This window comes from Camelus dromedarius, chromosome 13, assembly GCF_036321535.1.
Source record: "Camelus dromedarius isolate mCamDro1 chromosome 13, mCamDro1.pat, whole genome shotgun sequence".
NCBI lineage: Eukaryota > Metazoa > Chordata > Mammalia > Artiodactyla > Camelidae > Camelus > Camelus dromedarius.
In genome coordinates, this window is record NC_087448.1 from 70,949,373 (window position 1) to 70,977,371 (window position 27,999).

The window sequence follows — 27,999 nt, forward strand, 5'->3', positions numbered from 1 at the left end:
GCGGGAACTAGGCAGTTGTTATAACTGGTTCAAAGGTGCAAAGATGCACATGTTTATCTGGAGGTGAGGAATGCCCGATGCTTGTGCGAACAGGGCAAACTGGCTTTTCCAGAGAAGGAGGACTGTCCCTCATGGGGCAGGGCTCGTTTGCGCATCTACAGAAAGGAATATTCTGAATTGCTATCAGTTCTCTGTAACCTTAGCTCTGTAAAGCCTGCCTGAGGGTGTGGTCTCTGGACAGCAGGCAGGTTTCCATCCAAGCACTGTCCTGACCCGACTTGGCAGATTCTATGGTCGAGCCACTTAGTAGAGGGGATGGACAGTGCTGGACGGTCACTTGATCCCGCAAACCCATCTCCCTTCTGTCATGCAAGGCTGACACTACTAACGGGTGGGGCTGCTGTGAGCATTCGCGAGACAAGGCTTTGAGGAGTCATCTCAGTCCCGGGTGTTTAATGACCACCAGCAGTTGTTCCAGTCCTGTTAAGAAACATTCAACTGCACTCTTGGGGTGATGGCTGCCGAGTGAGCACGGAGACCTCACGGTCTTTGTGAACAGTCAGAAGCAACTAGCAAATGTGCACTTGTTCTATTTTAAGTCTCCTGGGAAGAGACTTTCCCCATCCCGATAATAACGTCAGCGAGGGATGTTGGTGGCCTGACTTGGCTCATCAACAGGCAACCTCCTTTACAAAATTCCTCCACGGAAGCCTGTTCATCCAGATCCAGGTACACATGCACACACTCACAAGAGCCAGGTGCTTCACACGTGGCCTCCCACCTGTCACACCTCCTCGTCCAGGTCTCTGCTCTCCTGGCCTCCTAACCCCCCCACTGTGTCTGTTCTTGCTGGGCTGCTCTTCTACTGCCCCCCTGCCCCCGGAGCCAAGGTGATCTTAACACATGACCTGGAGCAAGTCTCTGCCTTTATTAATAACCTTCAACAGCTTGGCCTGTGTTTGCAATGAAATCCAGCCTCCTTCATGTGGCCTATGAGGCCCTACAAGGTAAGAGTCTTGCCTGCTCCTCCAGCTGCCTGCTGACCAGTCTTCCTGTTGCAGTCCACCCTCCCGCCAACCTCACCATCCCTCCTCCTGGAATTCTCTGGGCTCGACAGCGGTGGCTCCTTCTCACTCACCTCAAAAAGGACTTTCCTGACCACCCATTTAAAGTAGGCTCACCCACTGCCCTGTCCTAAACTAAGCCTCCTTATGTTTATTAAAACCCTTACACTATTTCTCCTGCCCCTTCACCAGAGTCCCAGGACCATGAGTCTGTCTTGTCCCTGCTGTGCCCTCAGCCTGCACAGCAGACACGGGCTGAACAGAAATCTCTCATGGCCGACAGATCTTTCATACCCTATTGACCGGCAAGGCAGTCACTTAGTATTATGGGCAGGAGTATAAACTGACACTGCTTATCTGAAAACAAATCTGGCAGTGTTTATTAAGAGCCTTAAAAATGTTCTTAATCCCTTAATTCCGTTTTGAGGAATCTATTATAAAAAAAATAAGAGATGTGGTATCAGATTTAGTGACAAGATGCAGCCTTTTAAAAAAAGATGACTAGTAAGAAATAAATGAGTCATTCAGTGGTGGGGATAATAAGCTCTCAATATGGAACAGTGTTGTCATTGGAATCATGTCTTCAAGGTAAATAAAAAGGCAGAATGGAGCAGTCCCTCCAAAACAACACCACCACTGCCAAATGGACCCTTTGGTCTGAGACCATATTGCCCCCTTTCTGTCTACAACTTAATAAAGCTACTAGATATACCAGTCTCATTTCTGGCTTGACTCTGTTATTTATTCATTTTATAAATACTTGAGTGTCAACTTTTTGCAAGAGTAGGTATGTACAATATGAAAGTTATTCCAGACAGAGTTCCTGCTGTGAAGAGACTTCTCCTTCAAATTTAACTCCTTTCAAACTGATTCCAGCCCCAAGCTAAACCACTTACAGCTTTGTGCATCATCGACAGGCTTCTCCCACTGGCTCTGGCAGGACCAAGAGCAGCTGGCCATCACAGCTGGGGGCAGGCAGACAGCCCAGCAGGAGGAAGAGTGAGGATGGGTTACTTGTGGCCGCACTTTAGAAAGCATTGCTACCCTGTCAAGACTGGAATGAGAAGGCTGTCATGATGCTGCCTGGAAAGGGTTCCAGTTCACTGGACATCAGATTAGTCCAATGATATTGTGGCTGAAGACAGAGATTAAAAACCTGGAGAACAGCAACACTGTTTTAACTTAAATATACACACACAGTAACACAGCATATTAAAACCTATTTACATGAAGTACACTGTACCCCAAGAAAACAGCACAGAACTCTGAGACTCCCTTTTCCTGCTCAGAGACACAACCTGGCACGGTCAGCAGCAAGACATCCTTGTAAGTGAATGATGGAGAAGAGGTGGGGTGGGGGGCAGCCCCCACAATGGGAAAAGCTTACGGAGTGTAATTTTCAGGTTCTGTCAAATCAGTTTGTGCTGGGAGTGCCGCCGATGATGGAAAGGCTGTGAAAACTGCTTTCCCTAGCATGCTGCTGCTGAAAGGTGTAGCCCCCTACAGAAATTCTGAGTTAGAAATGTGGGCACATCAGATGGGAGACAAAGCAGGGATGCTGGTGAGGGAAGAGTTCAGACTATCCACAAGAAGTAAAGTGACCAGAAAAAATTAAAAAAAAAAAAATTGAAATCACATCTCACTTTTTTGTGTCCTATGCTCTGTGTTTTATACAAACTCAAATTAATTAGAACTCCACAATCAGGCCTGGTTTTATAAAACATCTTTCACTGGAGCTCTCAACATGGGTGTGGTTACACACGAATAAACTAAATAGAAGCACAAAATGTACAGTAAGTGCTGCAGAACGCTTTGTGACTATCTCATAGGAAATGAATACGACATTTTAAACCATGGTGGACCTCCACTGAGGCTGAATCCTGGTAAATGAAAACCCCTTTGGACCAAGGGAGCATTTGGAGCTTCGTTTTGGAGTTGGCAGAGGGGTGGAGGGTGACCTGGGAGGAGGGAGGGCACCAGAGGATTGGCCAGGTGGTGAGCAGGAATGAGGACCTTTAAGAAGGATGCCTCAGAGGCAAACTGAGGTTGTCCAGGTTGCTGGGAAGTAAACCTGTCATCACGCCCATCTCTTGCCAACGTCTTGCTGAATTAGCCTTTTTTGAGCAAGGTGACCGTGAAATAAGTTCTCCGGGGATTCACAGGGATCTCAGGGAGGCCACTGGCCTTTTAATAGGTTGTGGAGGTCTGAGCAACCTTCCCTAGAGTTCAAAGGACAGGGAGACCCCAGCAGATGCCTGGATTCCTTGAGACTGTTGAACACGGGTGAGCTTTATACACACATAAACACGTCATTCTTCCTTACACCACCACCTTGAAACCCACATATGCTTAAATAAGGAGCTAGATGTATAAACGAAAATCATATACAAACAGTTAAATCTCTGCGTTACATTACAAAACACCACTGAGTATCTTTTATACAGTTCTGTCCTCTTAAATGCATTCTGACGACGTCCCCACGGCAGCACTCGCCCAGCTGGTGGCTGGCAGATGAAGAACCCCCGCGTGAGGCTGGCAGGCTTGGGAAGTAAGGTGGTCTCAATAATACATGTTCTTATCCCACCAGCCTGCAGAGGTGGAAAACAGCAAGTCAGAACTGCGAGTCCATTGCGGACGAGCAGCCCCTCGCGGCGTGCGGCGACCTACCTCCCGGATAGAGCCGGATGAAGAGCTTCCGCGCCTCGTCGTACACCCAGATCAGGACGGCGTGCGGCGCAGCCACGAACCAGTACTGAGCCCTGGAAGCAGAGGGGCGAGTCCTGACGTCCGCGAGGCCACCTCCCTGCCTTCCTGGACACACTGCGCGGGGTCACACAGCGTAAAACTGGGCCGTGACTCCAGGAACAACGTCTGCCTTGGAAGTGGGCCATCGGGTGAGGGGAGAGGCGGGGCTGCGAGGACGGAGAACCCGTTTCCTCTTCTGAAAAGACTAGCGGTCACAGCCTCAGGCTGATACGAAGCCTGTTCCATACTACCTCTCTTGAAAGACTGGAGGGGAAAGAACCCCCTGAAACCCTAATATTCATCTAGGCTGCGACAACCAGGTCGGGGGGGCTCTTCCCTCCCCGCGGGCCAAGGAAGCTCACCGGAGCGTGGTGAAGTTCAGGGCTGTGACACTCCCCAGGCCATAGGAGAGGATCAACGCGATGATAATCTGCGAGGCGATCCCCACCCAGATGACTTTATTTCTGCAGGACACATAGGAGCAGAGCCTGAATTCGCAGGCCCACACGCCCAGCAGTCAACCCTCTTGTGCTTCAGGCGTGGCCCCCATCATCCCGGCACCAAAGGCCGAGGTTGAACCAGGAGGGTGGATGCAGGCGGTACCTGAACAGGCCCTGCTGGAAGATGGAATTCCTGCGGGTCTTCCTGATAATTAGATCTGCCAGCTGCTGGATCATGATGCCAACGAAGAAGGCGGTGTAGCCCGTCCATTCTAAGTATTTCCTCTGGTAACTCGTCTGTCAACGGCCAGAGGAAGAGGAGGCCGTGAGGCCCCAGATGGAAACTTCAGGGAGGTTTCAGTGCATTTCCATTAACCGTTACTCTTTTCCCCTCACCAAGATTGAGAGGGGATCACCTCCTTGCGTTTGGAAAGAAACATGTTTTTTTCCTTTAACCAGGTGAACAGGGAAAGATGCTGACCTAGGTGATTGGGTCCAGCCCTGGAGTTATTGGCTGGTTACCCTTCCACACCAACTGCAAGGCCAGTGCAAAAAAATGAGCTCCAGGCATCTAACTCGAGAGATTAGCTGGGCCCGGTAAAGGCAAACCGCTGTGACCGAGGGGCCCGCAAGCCCTCTTAACTGGGAAAACTGTCACCTTCTCGGTCCCTGTCCGGCCGTCTGTGGAAAAGAAAGTTCCACATCTGGGGCGACGCAGCGACAGGGGTGAAGCGGAGGAGCCGCCACAGCCCCGCCCTCACCCACTCCTGCCCGCAGCCCCGCCCTTACCCACTCCTGCCCGTAGCTGTCTTCCAAGTCGTTCACGTAGTCCTTTTCCCACTCCACCCGGAGGTTAATGAGGGTGCTGGGTTGGAAGCCCTCCTGTGCGTACACGGTGAAGTACACAAGGAAAGCTCCCAGGGCTTGCATGAGGCCTGGAAGAATGGGAGGGTCGACAAGGACATCAGAACTGCCCTGACCTCATTCTCCTTTGCTTCCTCCTCACATCCCCACCCGCCCAACCCACCAGGAAAAGTGAATTCTCGGGTGGCCCCTTGGGTGACAGGCGAGAAGCGCCCTCTGCGTACCAATGTGCAAGTACGAGTACACGGCCAGGGGCAGGTTCACCAGTCTGTCCTTCTTCTTGTGACGAGGCTTCCTGTTCATGATGTCACTCTCAGCTTTCTCATAAGCCAGGGCAACGGAGGGGATCTAGAGAAGACAGCCCGAGGCCTGAGCCTGAGCCTGAAACTCCACGCCTGCCCACCCGCTGGGGGCAGGAGGTGCAGCCGGCAAGGCCGCCAGGCCGGGGTGGGGTCACAGAACTGGTCTTCCCAGGGCGGGCAGTGGGGTGCGCCGTGCACTGAGAACTTAAGAATCTGTCTGCTCTGTGTGATCCCAGGTGCCACTGGTTCAAAACAGCGCCAGTCACACGCACTTTCCTCTCAGAGAGGCTCTCCCCTGCTGCTCTCTCCCCCTCCCCTGCCGCTGGTCCTAGTGGTTCTTGCAGGTTCCCCTCAGAGGGCAGACAGCCTGCATCTCTAACCAGTTCCCGGGTGTTGCCTGGAAGACCCACTACAGTGAGGGCTTGGAAAGTGAGCTGACTGTAGACTGTGGGTCCTCAACTCCCTTCTAAGATAAAGATGCCTCCAGCCTCCCTGTAGTGCGGTGGTTGCCTGGGTGTTGTAGGAATGAGAAGGGGGCTCCACTGGCTCCCTGCCGCCCATGTCAGCCAGACCCTTGAGAACGAATGCACAAAGCATTCTTAAGTGGATTCGCACTAGAGGACGTTACTGCAGGTCAACGTGAGGCCACACAGTGCGAATGACCACCACTTCTTACTGCACTTAGAGAGGGGCTTCTGGATCACAGATGCTTCCTTAACAAGGGGCAGTTGTGGGTTATTAGCCGCTGGATCCCCAGTGGCACAGGGCTGTTCTGATGAGAGCTGCACCTTCTTAAAAGAAAACGGAGGCACATGAGCTGCAACTGACCAATAGCATTTTTTTGAAAGGTGAAGAATTCATGCCTTGAAAAGTTCGTATGTACAGTGAAGTGGTTTTAATTTCCAAACATTTGACACACCTCTCTAGCCCTTTGCTTTGAAGTGTGGTTGGGGACCAGCAGATCGGTGTCACTTTAGAGCTTGTTAGAAATGCAGAACTTCAGGCCCCCTCATGTTGAGGTTTGAGAAGCACGATTTAGTCCACCTCTTGCCCCTGAAGGTAAAGACTCTGAAGCTGACACCCCGGGGAAGTTATCAGAGCCTGCTGCCTTTCCTGCTACTTACTATATCTGTGCCCAGGTCGATGAACAAGATAGTAATGGTGCCAATGGGCAGGGGCAGGCCGGCGATGATGTAGATAAGAAAGGGGCAGAGCTCAGCGATGTTCTTGGTCAGGGTGTACGCGATAGTCTTCTTCAGGTTGTCAAAGATCAGGCGGCCTAGGCAGAGACGTTTCTGCTTACAGGACTTGCCTCTGATTTCCCTGGTGCCCCAGCCAGTAGGACCACTTGAGGCCCCACTCACCTTCCTCCACCCCTGTGACTATGGACGCGAAGTTGTCATCCAGCAAGACCATGTCGGCTGCATTTTTGGCTGCGTCAGAACCTGTGATCCCCATGGCAATCCCAATGTCTGCCTTCTTTAGAGCTGGAGAGTCGTTAACTCCATCCCCCGTCACAGCGACAATAGCATCCTGTGGGGACACGTGAGGAGGTGGGTGAGCAGCTGGGGCAGGACCAACACAGTCCCCAGTGTGTCTGAGGATGCGAGGACGGCTGGAGCGGAAATGAGGCCCGTTCGGGGTTCGGGGGAAAGATTAAGACGGGAGATCCCAGAAGCAAGACCAATGAGCTCCAGACTAGCTGTGCTGGATAATTAACCCAACGAGGATCCAAACTGGAGAGGAAGAAATGAGGCTGTCACTGCAGATGACACGTGGAGAATCCTGAAGATGCCACCAGAAAACTAGTAGAATGAATGATTCAGTAAAGTTGCAGGATACAAAATTAACATACAGAAATATGTTGTATATCTGTATACTAACAATGAGCTATCAGACAGAGAAATCAAGGAAACAATCTCATTAACAACTGCATCAAAAAGAAGTAAATATCTAGGCATAAATCTAACTAACTAAATCTAACTAATCTAAATCTAACTAAAGTACTCAGAAAACTGTAAGACACTGATGAAAGAAACTGAAGGCAACACAACCAGATGGAAAGATAAACCATGTCTGTGGATTGCAAGAAGTAGTGTTGTTAAAATGACCACACTGCCCAAGGCAGTGTACAGTCAATGCAGTCCCTATCAAAATATCAATGCCATTTTTCACAGAACTACAAGAAGTAATTATAAAACTTGTATGGAATCATAAAAGCCTCCGAATAGGCAAAATAATCTTAAGAAAGAATAACAAAGCTAGAGGATCACACTCCCTGATTTCAAACTATTCTACAAAACTACAATAATCAAAACAGTATGGTACTGGCACAAAAACAGACACATAGATCAATGGAACAGAACAGAGAGCCTGGAAATAAACCCACACTTATATGGGCAATTAATCCACAACAAAGAAGTCAAGGCTATACAATGGAGTAAAGAGAGTCTCTTCAATGTATGGCGTTGGGAAAACTGGACAGCTACATGCAGAATGAGACTGGCCACTTTCTCACAGCCTATATAAAAATAAACTCAAAATGGATTAAAGACTTAAATGGAAATGTAAGATCTGAAAACGTAAAACTAGAAGGAAACGTAGGCAGTGTGCTCTTTGTCAGTCTTGGCAATATTGTTTTGGATATGTCTCCTCAGGCAGAGGAAACAAGAGCAGAAATAAGTAAGTGGGATTATATCAAACCAGAAAGCTTCTGCACAGTAAAGTCAACTATAGACAAAACAAAAAGGCAACCTACTGAATGGGAGACGATGTTTGCAAATGATATATACAACAAGGGGTTAATAGCCAACACATGCAAAGAACCCATACAACCTGACATTAAAAAATTAATGATTCAATTAAAAAAACGAACAGAGAACACAAATAGACATTTTTCCAAAGAAGACATATAGATGATCAACAGACACATGAGAAGACGCTCAACATCACCACTCATTAGGGAAACGCAGATCACAACCACAAGGATACATCGCCTCACACCTTTGAGAGTGGCTGTTATCAAAATGACAACAAACAACAAGTGCTGGCGAGGTTGCAGAGGAAAGACAGCCCTCCTACACTGCTGGTGGGAACGTAAATCGGTGCAGCCACTGTGGAAAACAGTGTGGAGATTCCTCAGAAAGTTAAAAATAGAACTATTAGTGGATCCAGCAGTTCCCCTTGTGGGTATTTTTGTGAAAAAAGCAAAAACACTAATCAGAAAAAATATATATGCACAAGATATATGTTCAATGCAGTATTTTTTTTACAATAGCCAAGACATGGAAGCAACCTAAGTGCCTGTCAATAGATGCCTGGATAAAGAGGATGTGCTGTGTGTGTGTGTGTGTGTGTGTGTGTGTGTGTGTGTGTAATATATATATATAACTCAGCCATAAAAAAAGAATGAAATCTTACCAACTACAACAACATGGATGGACCTAGAGGGTATTTTGCTTAGTGAAATAAGTCAGAGAAAGACAAATACCATATGATTTTACTTACATGTGGAATCTAAAAAACAAAACAAACGAACAAACACGACAAAACAGAAACAGTAACAGACTCAGAGAACAATCAGGCGGCTGCCAGAGGAGGGCATGGGGCACTGAGTGAAGCAGGTGCTGCGGATGAAGAGGTCAAACTTGCAGTCACACAATAAATGTCACAGGGATGAAACGCACAGCCTGGGGAAGACGGTTGGTAACTGTGTAATATCTTTGTATGGTGACAGATGCACTCGAGTTAATCGTGGTCATTTCTAAATGTACAGAAATATCAAATCACTGAGTTGTGCCACAGGAACTAACAGTGTTGTAGGTCAATTACACATCAAAAACAAACTTATAAAAAAGGAAGTCAGACTTGTAGATACTAGAGGCAGGGGGTGAGGAGAGGTAGAATTAGAGGAAGGTGGCCAAACAGTGCAAACTTCCAGTTATAACATAAATAAGTACTAGGAATGTAATGTACAATGTGATAAATATAATTAACACTGTTGTATGCTATATTTGAAAGTGGTTTAAGAGAGTAAATTGAGTTCTCATCACAAGGAAAAAAAAGTTTTTCTTTTTCTTTTATTTTGTATGTATATGAGATGGATGTGCACTGAACTTACTGTGATAATCATTTCATGATGTATGCAAGTCAGCATTATGCTGTACATGTCAAACAAACAGTGCTATGTGTGTCAATTTTACCTCAATAAAACTGGAAGGAAAAGCCCCCATGTGTGTGGCAGGCGAAAGTCTTTACCCTTTTTGTTGTATGTCTTACAATTGTACACCTTCCTATGCCCATAGCCCCCAGAGTATCACACTTCACTGTCAGAAAGCCCGGGGGAGCATGCTGGAGGGTCCCCTGGGGTAGAGGGTCAGCCCTGACCACTGGCGATGTGGGGTGGTGAGGACAGTGCTAGAGCCCTGATGGGGGCCAGGGCCCAGCACAGCACTCCCCCGGGGCGGGGGCAGACCTGGAAGGTCCCCAGGTGCTGTGTCCACCCACCTGCCTCTGACAGCCCTCCACGATGATCAGCTTCTGCTGGGGGGACGTCCGGGCAAAGACGATCTCTGAGTAGTTGGTTAAGAGCTCATCCAGCTGTGCTGGGCTCATGTCCTTCAGCTCCATGCCGGTCACCACGGCGGCCTTGGCATCCCTAGAAGGGCCAGGAGGAACTGGGTGAAGCCAAGGTGGAATGTGGCTGAAATGCTGTTCTGGCAGGACGTGGGCGGAAGCCTCTTTGATTCTCCCTGGAAGCCAGCGTCCTGACGCCCAATAGTGTCCCAATGCTCTAGTGGGACACCAGGGCTTACGGGTAGTGGGAATATTGTGGTCTCATTTCAAGACAGCAAACTAAGCCGGACAAATAAGGCTGTTTCCTGGTACCCTACAACAGGAAAAAGCCAAGGAGCTGTTTCTTTACAGAACAGGTGAGCGATGGTACTTCCTGGGGCAATGCTTTACTCAACAAGTAAAAGGAAGGTAAAAAAAACCTGCCTGCTATATTTTGGGTCTTAGAATGCAGCTTACGTCAAAACACACAGGCAACAATTCCTTGTTGTGGTTTATTTCAGATTTATAGGGTCTACTATGCAATGTGCTATGTAGGGAGAAAGGTTCACTGAGGTCTTCTTTAAGGAAAACCATTGTGTGCTGAGTATAAAAGTAAGATTCTAAAGCCACTGATCATGCAGATCTGATGGTGCTGCCCCTGCGAAACCTCTTCTAACGGTTTCCACAGAGCTGCTAGCAGAGCCCAGGACCCCTGACTCGTCTGCAGAGCCAGGTGCAGCCTGCCTTGTCCCCTCTGGCTGCCCCCGTGGCCCACTGGACTTCTCAGTTCTGAGCCCCCAGTCTGTGCCCCGAGCTCCCAGGTCCTGCTGCCTTTGCCGGGAATGGGCCTCTCTCACTCCCTTCCCTCGGCAAACACCCCACTTTTCAGCCCTCAAATCTTAGTTTGAACGTTCTTAGGTACAAGATACTGCGTGCTTTTTTCTTTACATTTTTAACGTTTTGAGCTGTTTTTAGGTCTGTTTTTTCCTATAGGTACTAAATATTGGAATTTGAGCACCTGACTCAAAGTACAGATTTTCCTATACTCTGATTTAAAAAATGGAACAGTAAGTTAAGAAGGAAAGAGTGTTTCCTTTCTCCCCAGAGCTGCAAAAATAGTTCTTCTATGATCATGCAGCTGGAGTTGGTGAAGTGGGTAATGGAACACATTCACAGAAAGCACCCACCCTGCTCTCCTGCGGTGACTGGTATGAAAGGTAGAACCCTACTGCTTCTAAAGCAAAACAAACAACAGAAGCTCAGAGCCTGTCTGCGCAGATGAATGCTGCTTTCGCCAAGGACAGGAGCACTCAGACTTCAGATACTGCCGTGCCCAGAGGCTGTTTGGCTCTGGGTCTGAACTGCGCCTTGTTGGCTGTGCTTTATTACCTACAGCTCCGTGCTCCCAAAGGGCACGCACGCTTGGGAACTAGAGGAGGTCCTCTGCTCTTTCCCCTCCACCCCCACACGTGAAAGCCGACAAGGCCAATGACATTTATTTTCAAACTGAGACTTTGGAAGCTTTGACTTGTGTGAATGATCAACATTCCAGGTGCCTGTCCCCCCACTGCCAGCTCCTTGTCCCCATGTGCCTCCTTCACTGGACTTATCACATCACAATCAGCCTCCATTCTTCTGCACCTCTGGCTAGATGGAAGGCCCCCCAGGCACGGGGAGAGCGTCTGCTCTGCTCGCTGCTGTAGCTCCAGTGTCTAGGTATGCGGTGGTAGGTTTTCTAGTGACTGGAATGTAGTTGGCACTCAACAGTTGTCAGAAGAATTAACACACAAATGAATGGACAGATGACTGGACTAAAGGACCCACACGGTTAAAAGAATTAGGAGAAATAAGGAAAAACTGAGTCTTTCCTTAGGAAGCTTCCATTCTACTTACAATCCAATAAAAAAGGAAAGAAAAGTGTGCTTCCATAGCTACACACCACGAAGCCAATGGAATAAGCACTCAGGATGCACACCAGGGGAGTGCATGGAGCACGAGGGTTCTTGGCATTCCCGATCACACAGCTGCATCAGCGACAAGTAATTCCCCATAAAGTTTCTGTTTCAGCTTTCTCACTCTACATTAGGGCTCATGTTTTCAGATCTGCTTCACTGGGTTGAAATTTCATACAGGAAATGCAGAAAGGTAATTTTCACGGGATCAGTCCAGTGCCTGGCCCATATTAGGCGCTCAATAAAATTTTGAGTAATGAATGGATATATAAATTATAGCATAAACCAGCCTAGCATTACCCTGAGGGAAATGTTTGGCAAAAAGGGGCTTTGCTCCCAACAGCACCGCTCTTCAGAGGCAACAGGGCCCACGGGTAAGAGCCTGAGATCTGTCGCGGTGGCTCCGAGCTTACCGCTGGTTAACTTGCTCCACAGCAATGTTGAGGCGCTTTGAGATGTCTTCTACGGTCTCGCTGTTGGCCGAAATTATCCCCACACTCTTGGCAATAGCTTTGGCCGTGATTGGATGATCACCCGTAACCATAATGACCTAAAACACAGTGAGAAAGGCAGGTGGACGGTTAGGAAGCCAGCTGACCGGAGTAGGGACATTCAGGGTCGCCTACTACACCTTGAGCACGATTAGTGACAACTGTGGTCTGCCCTCACGGGTGGTTCTTGATCTCTAGGTCAAAGAAACAGCTGTCCTTGAAGGATACACTGGCCCCACTCGATCTGTGCTTGCTCCTGAGCTTCTGACATTTCCTCTCCTGACAGTAAATGAAGCCCTTCCCTTCGACGTAACTTTATCGGTGCAAGGGCTGGTAGGCGTCTCCTCGGGCAGCTTCATGTTGCTCCGACAGTCTTGGAGTCAACATGGTGATGGAATTCACATGGATTCTGGAAGCTGCACCTCAAGATTAAGTAATAAAACCCTTTACTGTCTCTCAAGGTCTAGGTGAGATAGGGCCACCTCATGGCACAGGGAGACAGACAGCTTTCTCCTCACAGCAGTTACTCTTGTGGTTTATACCACACAGACGCAATCATTTTGCTTTCAGGGGACAGTTCCTGAAAGTATAGTAAAAGTAGAAATTAAAAAAGGGGAATTGTGATATTTGGTTGAAGACACCTAAATACTCTCGTGACAAATGTTCTTGGCAAGGGACACAATGTGAACAGAGGGCTTGCTGGGTCAGGAAGATTAACCCCACCTTGATCCCCGCGCTCCGGCATTTGGTGACTGCATCAGGAACCGTGGACCGAGGTGGGTCAATCATGGATAGGAGGCCCACGAAACAGAAGTTGGAGGTAGGGAAGTTCATCGCGTCTGTATCAAACAAGTAGGTTTCTGGAAACTCATCTGCTGGCAGGTAGAGATGACAGAAACCTGAAGCAGGTATGAATTGGGGAGTCAATGAAACTAGGATAAGAGATGACAAAAGAAAGAAAACACATTTTCATACACTCTCAGGCCTTTATATTGAACCAATACTTTGGCGTTTACCAGAATTATTTAATTCCTTCAGTTCCATAACACACGTTGTTTCTAGGAAAGACATACTTCATCCAAAAATACTTCACTGTGTGCCACTGGGGTCTCTGTTGTGTTCTGGAGATAGACCAAGAGCGAACAGCCTTTACTTCTGCAGATGCCCCACTTCAGTGGGGAGACAGAGACATGAGAACCGGGAAAGCCGTCACCAAGGAGGTCACGTGAGCTGACTCTTGAGAGAGGAGTCGGACATTTTCCAGGGGAAGAAGGGAGGACCGGGGTGGGAAACGCTTTGGTTTTTGGCAGAGATAGCAGCGTGTGCTCCTGTACAAACCAGGGAAAGAACCTGGGGCGTCAGGGGAACACTGTGACACTCTTCCCGGAGAGGCGGGGAGAACCGCTGGGCACTCAGAGGGCGCCCGCCTCTCGCAGGTCAAGGGAGGAGGGGTTCCCTAAGTCGGGTGTGACACCCAAGGGTGCGTTACTTTCTCAACCGCTTTTACATCAAATTTATTCTCAGCGTGGCACTCTGCCTTACACATTTCACGTTTCAGCAAAACACAGGCTTTGGGAGGTCAACCGACCGTGGGGTTCCTAGAGCATCTGGTCAGAAGGGTCGCGGCCCCGCCTTGAAAAGGTCGCCTGGTGCTGTGGGTTATTTAAGGCTTGCGTCCAGCTTCATCACCTCATTTATGCATTTTACTTGCTTTAAAAACTCAAATATCCCTTAGAAACACACATTCCACAGATTCCATCTCTACTGGCAAGAACTGTCATGATGTTTAATGAGCCTTGCCATCAACTCTGAACTCCTGGCACCTTGAGTTCTGCAGCTCAGAGGTGCCATTCTGTCAACCCTGGTCCTCACGACAGCGTATCTCATGACACCACACACAGGTCCTGCCACCATGGCTGTGCGACCACGGATCCTCCCACCTTTAACGTCCCGTCTCAGATACTGGCAGTAATTTTTCCTAATTACTAAGCAGGAAAAGTCAACATTTTTGAAAACTTACTTTTCCCCTCTAAGTAGTTGCTAAGTCCTACCAGTTCTGCCTCCACAGTCTTATTGGGTCAAATATCCCCCCTCTTCCACCTGAGGGGGGACAGCACCTCCTGCTGAGACCCACACCTCTACTCTCCCTCCTGCCGCCAAGGACAATCCTCTAGGAAACACTAGCTCCCAAAAAGCCTTTCGTGGCTCTGCACTGGCTGCAGAGCGAAGCCCCAGCCCCTCCCGCCGCAGCCACCCCACGTCACCACCGCCAGCTCCCTTTCCCAGGGTGGCGTCCCCTCACCTAGCCATCCCAGCCATTTCCACCTCTGTACTTCAGCTACATTGTCCCCCCACCTCCCTCCAAGTGTTGTCACTCAAGGACCAGATTGAAATGTAGCTCCTCCCCTCAAACCTCCCCAGATTTTCCTGGTGGGGAAGTGACCCCACCCTCCCTGGTGATATCAGACGGAGGGTCTTTCTTGTTTGCTCTCCATGCTCCTTTCTGTGGTTCGAGTGGATGCCAGCGCTCCTCTGCTACATCATGACCCCAAGGCATAGAGCCTTGGGTAAGGGGTCGGGGGCTCACCCAGCACGCGCTCCCCCAGGCCTCCCAGCTCCATGTATGCTGTGTGGAAGGCCTTGGCGGTGCTCTGGTCCAGAGGCTGCTCCTGGCCGTGGACCATGATGGTGCTGCATTTCTCCAGGACCCGCTCAGGGGCCCCTTTCATCACCAGGAGGAAACGCTTGTCGTCGGGGTCGTCTGTCTCGTGTATGGAGAGCTGTGAGGGAGGAGCCGAGCGTGTTAAGTACTGCGTGTCCCTGGCATCGAATGTGATACCGTCTGGACTCGCAACAGCCTGAATCGTAGATGTTTTAATCAGCAACACACTAGCATTAATGACACCCCTTTCTCTGCAGGGCTACTTGTCCTCGTGTGTAAGGAGGGGAGCATTCTCTGCAGGCAAGCTCCTTCTTTCTACCTTGGGCCCCAGTTATGTGCAGAGATCTGGACTCCGTCCCGGCCCAGAAGGATGCCCTGAGTTTGGATCCAAACTAAGTGCAGCTTGTTTCTCAAACACAAACTGGCAGCTTTACTGAGGGCAGATGTGACTGTCAGCCTACGAAGCCGTCTGTCTTGAACAAGCTCTCCTGGGGTGACTGTGGGGCAGGAGGGCTGTGAGCCTGCCTCTCTCACCTGCTACTGTGAGAGCGGCCTTCAGACCCCACCAGCCCGAGCTCAGGCGAGCTGCGGGCCTCTCTGTCTCCATGTTGGGCCAGCTTTACTGGATGCGGAGAGGGCAGGGGTGGGGGGCTCTCATCACAGGCCTCTGGTAAGTAGCAGGCATCACAACTTCACTGTCAATACCCTTTGACCTAACAATTCTGCTTCTAGATTCATCACAAAAGACAGGCAGGAAAACTGTGAAAAAATGCACAGATGATAATAAAGTGGCTAAGTGTCATGTAGCCCTGGCTGCGTGCCAGGGGCTCTTCCAAGCCCCTGAAAGGAATCTTAGGAGCTTGGATTGTGGGAGAGAATGAGTAAGCTGAGAAGAAAAATTCTACCATTTTGGGGTTATCACTTGATTCCAAATCAGTAGTTTTTAGAATTTTGGATATCAGAGATGAGTACAAAAAAAATGTAGAGGGCAAACATAGGTTGCAGCCTTTTTTTTGTACAGCCAAGTAAAGACAGTAGAAAACCCACTAATTAAACAGACTGAAAACCCCCCATCATTTTCTCAAAGGTAGGGCATTTTAACACTTAAAGTAGGAATAATAAACACATTTATTACGTGTGCCATTCTGAGTGCTCAAAAATTAAATGGACTCATTTAATTCTCAAAACTATGGCTGTGGGTACCATTATCATCACCTTTTACAAGGGAGGACTCTGAGATGTGGAGAGGTTCAGTGACTTGTGCGAGGTCACCACTAACAGGAGGCTGAGCTGGGACTTGAATTCAGGCCCCAGAGTTCCTGTCCTAACCATGCAGGACAAAAAGGATAATCTTTTGAATTCATCTCTATGCAAAACTTTATAAAATATTGTCCTAGTTTTCTAATTTGCCATAAAGTATGGAAATTATTTTCATGGACCATGTCAGTTTGGGGAGTTGCTGTTCTAAGACCAATAAGACACAGACTTTCCACCCTGTTTCCTTTGGTTGAATGACACTCAGAAGCCTTCCACGGTCAGGACATCGCATCATCTTACTTCGGTGGAGCGTTGCTCGTGTGTGGATACAAAACGGCACTAGCAGGGTCCAGAGGCTCTTTGGCCTCTTCTGCAGGAACCCCTCTCCTTTCTAGCCCAACTCTGTCTCCTTCAACATTTTGTACGTGAGGCCTCACAGAACCTGCTTTTCCTCACTTCTCACATGATGAGGAAAGTCTTCTCTGGAAGAGATGGAGCCGCAGCACGCGTCTGCGTCTTGTTCCTGACTGGAAGGTCATCTGACCTGGTTCTGAAGAGCACAGACTCCTGGCTCTGGCCCTCCTGGCTGCGGACAGTGCTGGGCGCCCCCCCTCCCCACCACCTGCTGAGCTGTGTGAAGTGAGGGGCTCAGGACGTGTGGGAATTGGCCCATGACATCTACCACTGCTGCTGTCACTTCAGAACCGTCACTCATTCTATTTCCACTCTTGTTTTGAACAGAGGTCTGATTTCCTCTGTATCTTACATCATGCATTTTGTTAGTCCTCTGCTTTGCTAACCACAATTCTTTATGGGTCAATTATCCACAATACAGTTACTTTCCAATCCTAAGTTCTTTCCAAAAAAATGTGTGGGTAGTCACCAGAAACTTGGTCATCCTATTTGCGTAACTGACTGCTATGCCAAGACCAAGTCACGACACTCCGCTGTCAGCTTTGGAGTCTACGGGGATCCCCACCTGAAGCAGACCCTGGGCTACAGACTGTCCTGTGTCCTAACATGAGATAAGACAGTCGACTGCCGGCCACCCAGGCATGAGGGGAAACGGGGCCCTGTGCACTGCTGGAGGCGGAGCTGGAAAGCTCTTCATGAAGGGCAAGCCTTGCTCACATGCCCTGAAGCAAACCGTCCTGCCTCTGTGTCGTGGCACAGAAAGCATACACTCAGGAATCAAACAGCTGTGTGAGACTGCTCACATCTACGCCTCCCGTTGCCTCTCCTGTCGGCTGGGGTCACTTCGCCCTCCCGCACAGACGTCTTGTGAGGATCAAGGGCCTGGCACAGAGGCAGGTGTGGCACTGCTCTCCCCACCTTTTCCTCGTCCTTCGGGACGAGGTGGCTGTCCCTCACTTGTGCCAAGGTCACCCAGCGGGCTGGTGGTGTGTGCGCATGCTGAGAGTGGGGGTCACACAGGTGGCTCATTCATGGGAACAGCCAGGCCCGGACAGGATCTGCGCCTTACTTCAACTCCTCCACTTAGGTCAGGGAAACCTGTTCTGGGTTTACCAGATGCCCAGGCCCTGCCTTCCTGAGGACTAGTTTTGAAGTCAAGTACTATTCAAAACACAGATTCACCAAAGGACACGTACAGGTAGACATGCTGCTCTGGTGTTGATAGAGATTCAGTTGTGAGGAAGACTCACCTGAAATTTGTTGGTTGAGTTAAAAGGGATTTCAGCTACTTTGCGGTTTCTTTCTCTAACTTCCATCACATCACCCAAAATCACCTCTGAGAATTTCAAAAGAGCAGACTCTGAGGCGTCTCCAACCACAACTTTCTGCGAACCAAAAGGGATAAATACTTTCAGCACATAATCTGGTTTTTGGTAATTATTTTCAAGGACCCAGCATGTAACCCAAGCCTCCTTTCTACCTAGAGAGAGAGAGCAATCACACCACGGTCAGTGACTGACTAAGACCACGGTGATGCTGACTGCAGGGTGGTGCCAGCTGCTGGCAGCAGGGAAGCTCAGAGCTCTCCCAGAGCTGGAAGTTTTCATGAAAAATGCAGTTACGAACTGTATCTTGAAAGACAGGTGAGTTACCTATAGACAGAGAAGCAGAAGAAAGCCTTCTAGGAACCAGAATGCCGCGAAGGAAGGCACGCAGTGGGGAAGTTCTGTTGTGAGAGCTGGAGACACAGGTGGATGTGGAGGGTGTGCTGGATGCCCCTGAAAGGCAGGCTGAGGTCTACACTTGAGAAGCAGAAAACAGAGAAGCATGGGCAGTTTCTGAGCAAAGTTAGGTGAAGCAGGTCATCAATGTAGTATTTAAGGAAAGACTGGGGGAGACAGAAACTGGAATCATGGAGGCCAATTAAGAGGTTTAAGACAATTATTTAGAAACAAGGTACTAGCGATAACAGAAATGAATAATTACAGATATTTTGAAACAAGAATGATAGGACTTGGTGATTCATTAGCTATTTGGAAAGGAGAAAGGTAAAGATGGCTTCAAAATATTTGGGCCTGGGTGACAAGTAAAATGATTCTGCCATAGAAAAACAGAAAATTTGGGACAAGATATTAATTTGGAGCCAGTCTGGGTACAGGTGGAAGGGCCCAAGTATAATCTGTTGAGAGTCTAACATGCACACTTCCAGGTGGAAACTCACAGCTATCTGGAGACCCATGGAGTTTGGGTGAGAAATCAGAACTGGAGACAAGGATTTGAAAGATAGAGACAGAGAAGTGACTGGCCAAAAGGAGAATTAGAGGGGGCTGATAGAGAAAGAAAAGCAAACAGAAAACATAAGAAAGTAAGAGTCAATGAAGGAAACAGATGGTACGTGGAAAAGCCAGGAGAACACAGCCTAGCAACTCACTGAGAGGGAGAGAGGCAAGGAGGAGGACGGAGGGGAGGGGAGAGTTTGTGTTTGGAAGTGCAGTTACACACCAGAGCTCCGTCCGTTACACACCAGAGCTCCGTCCGTTACACACCAGAGCTCTGTCTGCAGCCGAGAGGACTGTGCTCTGAGGCCAGTCCTTCTATTTCCATCCCATTATGTTTGAACTGGTGAATGGCACTTGCATAATAAAGAAACTTTGATTATATCTTCTTAGCTGGTAAAGAAGTTAGGAAAGTAACTTAAAGGCACATTCACTTTCTGGAATGAAACAGAATTTTCAAAAGGCCTAAATGAACATTCTGAGGACTCTTAGATTTCTCGGAGCAAGTTACAGTGAAAGAAGTTTCCTGCAGGTCTCGTGATTGGACTTGCTCTTACAGTTCAGACTTTACTCAGTTGTAGAGATTAAGTCAAGCACCAGGTCAGAACAGAGAAAGGCTGTGACGGATGACTGCATGTGCGGACCCTTCACCTTCATGACGGGGACGCTCTCCTGGCCGGGTCTGAACTCAGCTCGGTTGCACAGCGTTATTATCTTCGACAAGGAGGCCCAGGTTGCAGAGCTTTGGTCGAAGGCTTGATCTGGAAGCAGAAGGACAGCGATGCCGAGGATGCTGGGCGTGCCGGTCATGAGCAGCACCGCTCAGCCTGGCCAGGCCGCGGACCAGCCGTGGTCTGTGCGGCTCAGCCCCTCCGCGAGTCCCCAGCGGGGCGCAGACAGGGCGCGCCAGGAAACTCACTCGAATGGGCTTCACTAGTGTCCGCCACAAAGACCTGGTTGTCGAACCACAGGTGGGCCACGGTCATCCTGTTCTGGGTCAGAGTCCCCGTCTTGTCCGAGCAGATGATGGAGGTGGATCCCAGCGTCTCCACCGCCTCCAGGTTCTTCACCAGGCAGTTCTTCTTGGCCATCCGCTTTGCAGTCAGGGACAAGGCCACCTAGGCAGCAGAGAGAGAGAGACAGAGAGAAGGAGGCTTTAAGAAAAATCGGGTTCAAACATGAAGAAACAGAGCTGGACTAGTTCCAGGTCCCGTTCCAGATGCAGTAAAGCTTCAGACCCAGAGGCTGATGAAACACAGAGTGCCCTTCTTTTATTAAATATGGGACCCTTTTTTGGTCCCTTTACCCCTTGAGGAAGTGATCCTGAGGGGCCTGCAGATAGCAAAGCCAGGCGAGGTCACTGCCACCAACACTCGGGAGTCACCACAAAGGGGCTTTGGCTGCCGAGCACTTGTGGCTTGCAAGCAAGACTGTGGGAGGTGGACTTTGACCTTGGGGCCAAAGAGCTTGCCCCCGGGGGCTCACTTGTTTCTTTGGGGAAATCAAGAAGCATTTGTTTCACTTTAAGAGCTCCAGATTATAAAGATTCTTAGCTCCCTCTCAACTCCCCACGTCTCAAAGGGTTCTTTTGGCTCCAATTCCATCAAATTACTATCTGCTGGAGTCAGGGGAGCCCTGGGGTCAACAACTTCTCTCCGTCCTTGCTCAGGACAATACCAAGCTGCCTTCACCCGGAACTGGAAAGATGAATCCCTCTTCTGGGGCCTCCACAGCAGAGGCGGGGGCGGGGCCCTGTGTGCAAGGATGAGTTAGGCTCTCCCTTCAGAGGGAGACTTAGAGCTGAAACTGGGGGAGGGGGCAAGCAGGAAAGGGCTGAATTGCTCTGCAGGAACACGGGTGTGTGTGTGTGTGTGTGTGTGTGTGTGTCTGTCTGAGAGAGGGAAGAGAAAAGAGGTAAAAAATGTGTCTAAATTCTTCAGTTGCAGGAAATGCCAAAGAAATTATTATTTTCCTTTAAGAACTGTGGAAACATGGGGAAGGTGTGGGGCTTCTAGAAAATCTGTAAATGGTGCTTTGAGACTGTCTTATCCAGCTCTTAAGGGGCAAAGTATCATCCATAATTTGCAAATGGATCTCCTGAAAGTGAAAATATAAGGTTTTCAAGGGCAAAGCATTCACATGTTAACAACATCTCAACTCCTTTGTCCCTCTAAGAAGCAGCCCATCCTGAATGGCCTGCGGTCGTCCCTGACAGCGTGAACTCGGCTGTGCAGGAGCTCGCCCAGCACAGCAGAACGGCCCGTGTTAGCAGGGTCAGGGTGTGGCCTCCAGCAGCACAGACTCACAGTGACAGTGGCCAGGAGACCCTCAGGCACATTGGCCACAATGATGCCAATGAGGAAGATGATGGAGTCCAGGACCTGATACTTCATGGACACCGCGATGATGAAGAAAAGGACGCCAATGGACACGGCCACTCCTGCCACAATGTGAACAAAGTGCTGGATCTCGATGGCAATGGGTGTCTTTACATTCGTGACTCTTGAAGCCAGCGAGGCGATCTGCCCGATGACGGTACGGTCACCCGTGTTGATGACCATGCCAGTCGCCGTGCCTACAGGTGGAGCAGACATTTTATTGCAGGTCCTCAGCTAGGACCTCTCTTTGGTGGCTTATGTGGTCAATCAGCACGTGACATTACAAAGGTCAGACTCCAGGCTCTTCAATTCATGTTTTCTCTTGGGAAAGCTTTGTAGCAAGATGTGGTAAACAGACAAAACCATAAAGCCTAAAGAGGGAGAAGTGGTATGGGTGAAACGTGCGTCCCTCCAGCGGCTGGACTTACCTTCCAGACAGGTGGTCGAGAAGAAGCTGATGTTCTTTGTTTCCAGGGGGTTCTCGTGTGTAAACTCGCAGGAGCGGGGCTGGGGCTCAGACTCCCCAGTGAGAGATGAATTATCTACCTAGAAATTTGGAAGAAAGTTCAAGAGTAGGCACCTGTTCTCTGCCCTCTTACACTGAGACCTGGAAAGACAAAAGCACGCTCCTCAGGATGTCCCATGGTACCCACCTTACACCCCTGAGCAGACAGCAGCCTGATGTCCGCAGGGATCTGGTCTCCTCCTTTAATCTCCACTATGTCGCCCACCACCAGCTGCTCTGCTGGAATTGTCTTCTTCTCTGAGTCTCGAATGACAAGAGCTTGCTGGGAAAGAAAACCACGACCCACATCTCAGATTCCCTCCTGGGATGATGCTGACCTCCGCCACCCTCACCAAATCCACAGACTGAGGTACTGGAACCCACAGCTGTCAGAATGGCAAAAAATGAAACAAAGACTTTTACTTTGGGCCTGAAGACCCTAAGAACTATTTTTTCTTGAGTTGGAGCTCATAGAGATAGTCTTGGAACCAGAAAATGCTGCTATGGGCAGATATAGCAAAGCGACAGCCCTGGGCCTGACGGAGAGGGAAACAGTTAAGGATGAGTGGTCCTGGCTGGGATGTCCAGGAAGAATCCTGGAGGTTAAGCCACAGGGTTTAATAATCTTACTCAGGTTAGGAAAACTTTAATGGAGTTGGAGATGGACCTCCGCTTGGTAGCACAAAAGATTCCACCCAGAGTCCCTCCACTGGCAGCTCTGCGGCCTGGGACAGTGCAGCCTTCCTGCAGCACTGACAGTGGGGCAGGTGCTCGGTCTCCCTGGAGGACACCTCCTGGGTTCGGGTGGGGGGAGGGGTGCTGGGGCCTCCCACGCTGAGAACGTCTCGGGGCAACACGCAGTGAGGCTCAGAAATGGCAGTAAACATGGTCACAGGTAAAGAATCGACCTCCTTGGCTGCCAGTGGACACTCCTGAACCACAGGAGTTCGTCCTCAGAACCGCCTCAACCTCTTTTGTCTTAGCGGCTCTCCAGCGCTGAGGAGCAGCGACGGGAGATGCTGTGGTGCCTAATGATTCTGTCCTGCTTTACTTCTGAGTGAGCATTTTCCTCTCTCTTACCTCTTGGGTCATCTGAAGACCCTGGGAGGAAACAGCGGTTCACGGAGATTAGGCCTCTTGCTCAAGACCTCTCAGACAGCAAAGATGGGGCCAGGGCCTGAGCACGGCCCTCTGCCTCTCAGGCCCCAAGCTCCTCCTCACCAGGTGCTTGCTCACCCGACGTCTCGCAGACGCCAGAGAGGGGTGGTGCCACTCACCTGTGGAATCATCTTATGGAAGCTGGCCATGATGTTGGTGCTTCTGGCCTCTTGGTAATAAGCAAAGATCCCTGTTAGAATAACCACCAGGGCAAGCACGGAGCCCAAGTACACCTGGGTGAGGAGGACAGGCGTCAGTCAGAAAAGCAAGCATCAGGAATGAGCCAGATCCTGGGGCCGGGGCTCCACGGGACAGTGAGAGATGACAGTTGTATCTAATTAAATGGCGAAGAGTAAGTGACATGGCTGTGCAATCTGTCACCCCAATAAGACCCCGGGCACCCCGGCAGTCCTTCCCCCCTCCAGCCCCAGCCTTGGCCACCACCAATCTGCTTTCTGGACCCAGGGTCCATCTCCTCTGGACACTTCCTGTCAATGGACCGAACACTATGTGCCTGCTGCACCTGGCTTCTCTTTCTCAGCATCATGTTGGCCAGTTCAGTTTTGTGGTTTGGTGCTCGGTTCGCAGCAGGCACAGATGCTCTCCGTGGTAAAGGGAGAGTCAGCTGCGAGGAGAGAAGGCCCATGGATACTTCACATGGATATCGATATTTTTCTTCACTTAGGAACTTACAGCGTACCTCTCTCTCCCTTAAAAATTCATGCTCATACTGCCTCTGACACATCAGAAAGTCAGACAGAATTTCTGTCTTAACACTGGGAAATGAGTGATTTTTCCCAAACCCGTGCAGTGGCTGATCAGCGGCAGCCCCCTGACTCCAGCCCAGGATGCGGCCCATGGAAGGAGGCCTGCTCCCCTGCCAGCAGCAAAGCCAGGAAGGAGCCCCCATGTCTTACGTTGTCCAGGGAGGAGGCCTTATTGCTGGAGTACTGGATCCCATAGGCGATCCAGCAGAGGACGGCCCCTATCCACAGCAGGATGGAGAATCCCCCCACCATCTGCTTCAGGAACTTGACAATCTCCGGGGTCTCCTTGGGAGGGGTGAGGGCATTGGGCCCATTGCGAGCCAGGAGCTCAGCAGCCCGGGCGCTGGAGAGACCCTGAGAAAGCCGACCCAAAGAAATAGGAATTAGATATTTCTCCCCCCCGGGTGGGACATCACACTTCTGCAGTTGTGGGTGGCGGTCACTACATCCGAGTTCAATCACTGTGCCCTCCAGGGAGCCTCCTCTGGTCAGAATCCATCATTCAGCATATCCTTCAAACCTTCCACACGCCATCTGGGTGGAACAGAGTGGGTGTCATGACACCCCCCTACACACCTGCATCCCCACCCAACTGCTTACTCCTCAAGCCCCGGCATCGCCACTCCTCCCCACCCCTCACTGCAGCCCAGTGGGTCACAGAGTAGGTACCTTCGTTGACTTGAACAGATGTATCCAAATCTGATGTTAAGACACCAAAACTTTTGAAATTTGAGTTTGAATCCTCAAAAGGAAGCAGAGCTTCCATGGTGGGGATTTTGTGAGACACACCAGGTGCCCTGCTGCCACCCTTCCTTCTCAGGCCGGGCTTGGAGAAGACCCTCACACTTCCTGGGCACAGGGTTTAAAAGCAACCTCTGACCATGACAGCAAGGAAGCGTCTGAACCTTTGGGGTTCCCACAGGTTTCCGACAGTCACAGAGACCCCTCGATGACCCAGCACAGGCTCAGCAGGGGGCTCTGCCGGCTCTGGAGGCTGCCCCACTTCCACACGGTGGTGGGCACGTGGGATTCTCACAGCTGCAGCTGCAGGCCACTCATCCTGAAGGTGCTGTATTCTGCACCCCCCACCCTCCACAGCCTTCTTTGTATAGCCACAGGGATTCTCTCCCATCATGAGTTCTCTGATGACTTACCATAGTGATGTTTGTACCATATTTCATTTCCAGTTCCTCACTGCTGAGTTTGTGGTCATCCTGAATCCCATGAAAGGAAGAACAGTGAATTAGATAATTCCAAAAGACTGAAACTCGAAGCCTTGACAAGCCCACGAAAGCTGGGAGTGGCACTGAGGATGGGAGAGGGGACAGGAAGTGTGGTAAAAAGAAAGAAGCCTTTGTGCCAGGTAGCTACTGCTACAAGAGGAAAGAACCCTGCTGCAGGAGAGGTCACTGGACAGGAGGTTTCTGGCCACCCCTGAAGAGTTCAGACTTAATTTGCCATCTGTCATGTAGCAGCTGTCTTTAGTTTTTATGAACAAAGCAATGCATTTCACTTCAGTCTGATCTTCAGCACATGCAAATCCTAGCACACCTGCTGTCCAGGCACTCTGATCTAGACACTTAACTCGGACGCGAATTCTGGTTAGGGTGAGGAGCAGTGCGTTCTGACAGCTCTTCCCCAAGCAGCCCTCTCGGGGTAGGCCGTCTGGGAGGGAGAAGTCGGCCTTTTCTTATTCCAGTCCTTAAGACTCAGTTCACAGGCAGAGAAACCCTGCAGATTAAGAACCTGCCAAATAAATACCAGGAGGGCCCACACTTGCTGATTTTGCCACAGAATCATTAGACTAAAGCAGAGTTTCTCAACCTTGGCATTATTGACATTTTGGGCCAATAGATTCTGTTGTGAGCTTCCACCCACCAGCACCTCCCTTGAGAAGGGATAACCAGGAATGTCTCCAGACATTCCTAAATGTCCCCTGGGAACAAAATCCTCCTCTCTCCTCTGGGCTAAAGGACTAGAAACCTCTCCCTGTAGCAGAAAACCCAGGGGTGAGCCTTCCTCACCCCACCGAGAAAACCCAGCACTCAGGATAAACCCTGATTGTCCGAAACAAAAACTGATATTGTGATTGGCACCAGAACATCTCTTTTCTTAAGAACATGCAAAAGAGTTTCGTGCCCTTTTCTCAGCCGGACCTGCTGTGCCCGTCCACCCACTGTACCAACACCAGCTGCCTGTGATAGTTCTGGGGGGTCAAAGGTTAAGATGCAGTTCTGGGCACACCATGCCAGGTTCTGGGAAAACAAAAAGTAACAGGTGGTTGGAACCATTGCTTTCACGGATGGACCTCAGACTTTCAGTGGCCTGTACTGCGACACCCTTCTCCCGTTAGCCTGGCTCTGGGAGGGGAGCAGGGCGGGTTGTGAGTGTGGACTCTGCCAGGACAGCGCAGGGCAGTACCAGGTGGCTCAGGCTTGTGTCTTCAGAAGCCAGGGGCACTGCGCTTCTCATCCAGGTTCTAATTTTCTGGAAGGGTCAGGATGCGAGCGCGCACCCCTGTACGTGTCACAGATTACAGGGTTCTTGTGAGAAGGGTGTGAAAAAAGAGGGAAAGAAAACGTTTCCCTCTCAGCGAGGAAGCAAGGGAACACTCTGGCCAGTACTGTGGAAGTTACTTTTCTATATTCTACACCTTCATAAAGTGCTCAAATCTCAAGGGAGATTCTCATTACAATTAACAAGCATATGAGAGAATGGATATATATTCATGTTATAAATTGCAATTTCAAGTAAGACTAGCTATGTCTTCACTCCTGCATACTGGAGACACACAGGAAACAAGGGTGACTACCACCGTCTGGTGCCGTGTGGAGTCTATCTCCTGCTTTCTTTCACTTAATCCTCTTAACGATTCTAAGAGGTAAGTACCATTTTTAATTCCAGTTTTTCAGCATAGGAAACTGAGCTTCGTCAAACTTGGATTTGAATTCAGGCCAGTCCACTTACAGGTCTTAAATATGTGTGGACACATGCCTAGTGGTGTGCTGCTAGCCATTTCATGAACTCTCCAGGAAAAACAAATAAAAAGCTCTGATCTGTAGCGTCTGCCGATTTCTCACCGTAGCCACACTTAAGTTACCAACACAATATTAGTCAGCTTGCCAAATTCCTGAATATTTAACTGGGGGCTCTCTAGCACACGTGAGCCCACCCCACCAGATGCTCAAAGAATCACAGCCTCAAAGTCTGCAGTGAAGTGCAGGGCCAATCTAGCACCATCGTAGACTCAGCGTGGAAGCCTCCCATTTGTGCTCCTGAGATGTGATCTGTCACGTTGCAGGTCTCGGCTGGCCAGCTTTAACAACCCCCAAGTTCGTCCTTAGTGGTAATGGTGTTGCCCATCCACAAAGCACTTTAGTCACAACATGCGCTTACTCTTATCCCACATTCCCCCCTCACACACCCACGCAAAGTGTTCATTTCCCATTTTACGTAAAGAGAATGGAGCTTCAGTGAACTTGGGTAGTCTGCTCCCAGTCACAGATCAGTCCTGGAGAACTGGAACCTCAGTTGAGCCTAAGGTTGTCTGAATCCAAACCCAACATTCTCACCACTGAAATTCTTTCTTGTGGGGCAAATAAACCCAGAAACCCAGCAAGGTTTAGTGCTTTCAGTTTTCCTCCTGGGTGGTTCTGGCTAAAATAGTTTAATCTTATCAGCTAAAATCTGGCAAGTGGTTACTTATATCTCAATGCAGCCACCAGGAAGGAGAGAGGTCTGGGCCGAGCCTGCAGGGACTGGAATCAGAGCCTCATCCCTTGGGTTCTCCCTGGGCGTGCCTGCCGCCTGAATGCAGGAATCTTTAGAGGGCCTGACCCACTGGCAGATAGTATCACATCATTTTTTTTTTTTCCAGCAAGGAAACAAATCTCAGGGATTTTCACATTTTTGAGACTGATTTTTCTTTTTTAAGAGGTGGGTTGCGGGGGCACTCAGCGGGAGGGCAGGGCTTAGCGGCACCCCTCTGGCTTAGGGACCAAATCAACTGACCAGATCAAGTTCCTTCTTAAGCTCCTCTTTCTGCTGATCCTTCCTGAGCTCCCAGCGGTTCTTTCTCAGGCCCTTGTGCTTCCCCTTGTCATCCCCCATGTCTGTTTTCTCCACATCGTTCCTTCCACTGAGCTCCACGGAGTAAATTTCCGTTTTCTG

The 27,999-nt window shown here is 49.7% G+C and overlaps 1 protein-coding gene across 1 annotated transcript; it reads right to left on the reverse strand.

The window, feature by feature from the left end:
• Positions 1 to 1,676: 1,676 nt before the first annotated feature.
• Positions 1,677 to 27,999, reverse strand: ATP12A (ATPase H+/K+ transporting non-gastric alpha2 subunit). The gene is made up of 22 exons (XM_064493306.1): positions 27,841 to 27,999; positions 24,984 to 25,043; positions 23,980 to 24,183; positions 23,182 to 23,295; positions 22,053 to 22,187; positions 21,828 to 21,945; positions 21,328 to 21,596; positions 19,941 to 20,139; positions 19,673 to 19,782; positions 17,996 to 18,130; positions 15,000 to 15,192; positions 13,136 to 13,311; positions 12,335 to 12,471; positions 9,922 to 10,072; positions 6,780 to 6,948; positions 6,540 to 6,694; positions 5,338 to 5,461; positions 5,039 to 5,184; positions 4,413 to 4,546; positions 4,172 to 4,273; positions 3,732 to 3,823; positions 1,677 to 3,652 (listed from the first exon to the last, which is right to left on the reverse strand). The coding sequence occupies exons 1-22, from the start codon at positions 27,937 to 27,939 to the stop codon at positions 3,624 to 3,626; spliced, it is 3,051 nt and encodes a 1,016-aa protein (XP_064349376.1). The 5' UTR covers positions 27,940 to 27,999; the 3' UTR covers positions 1,677 to 3,623.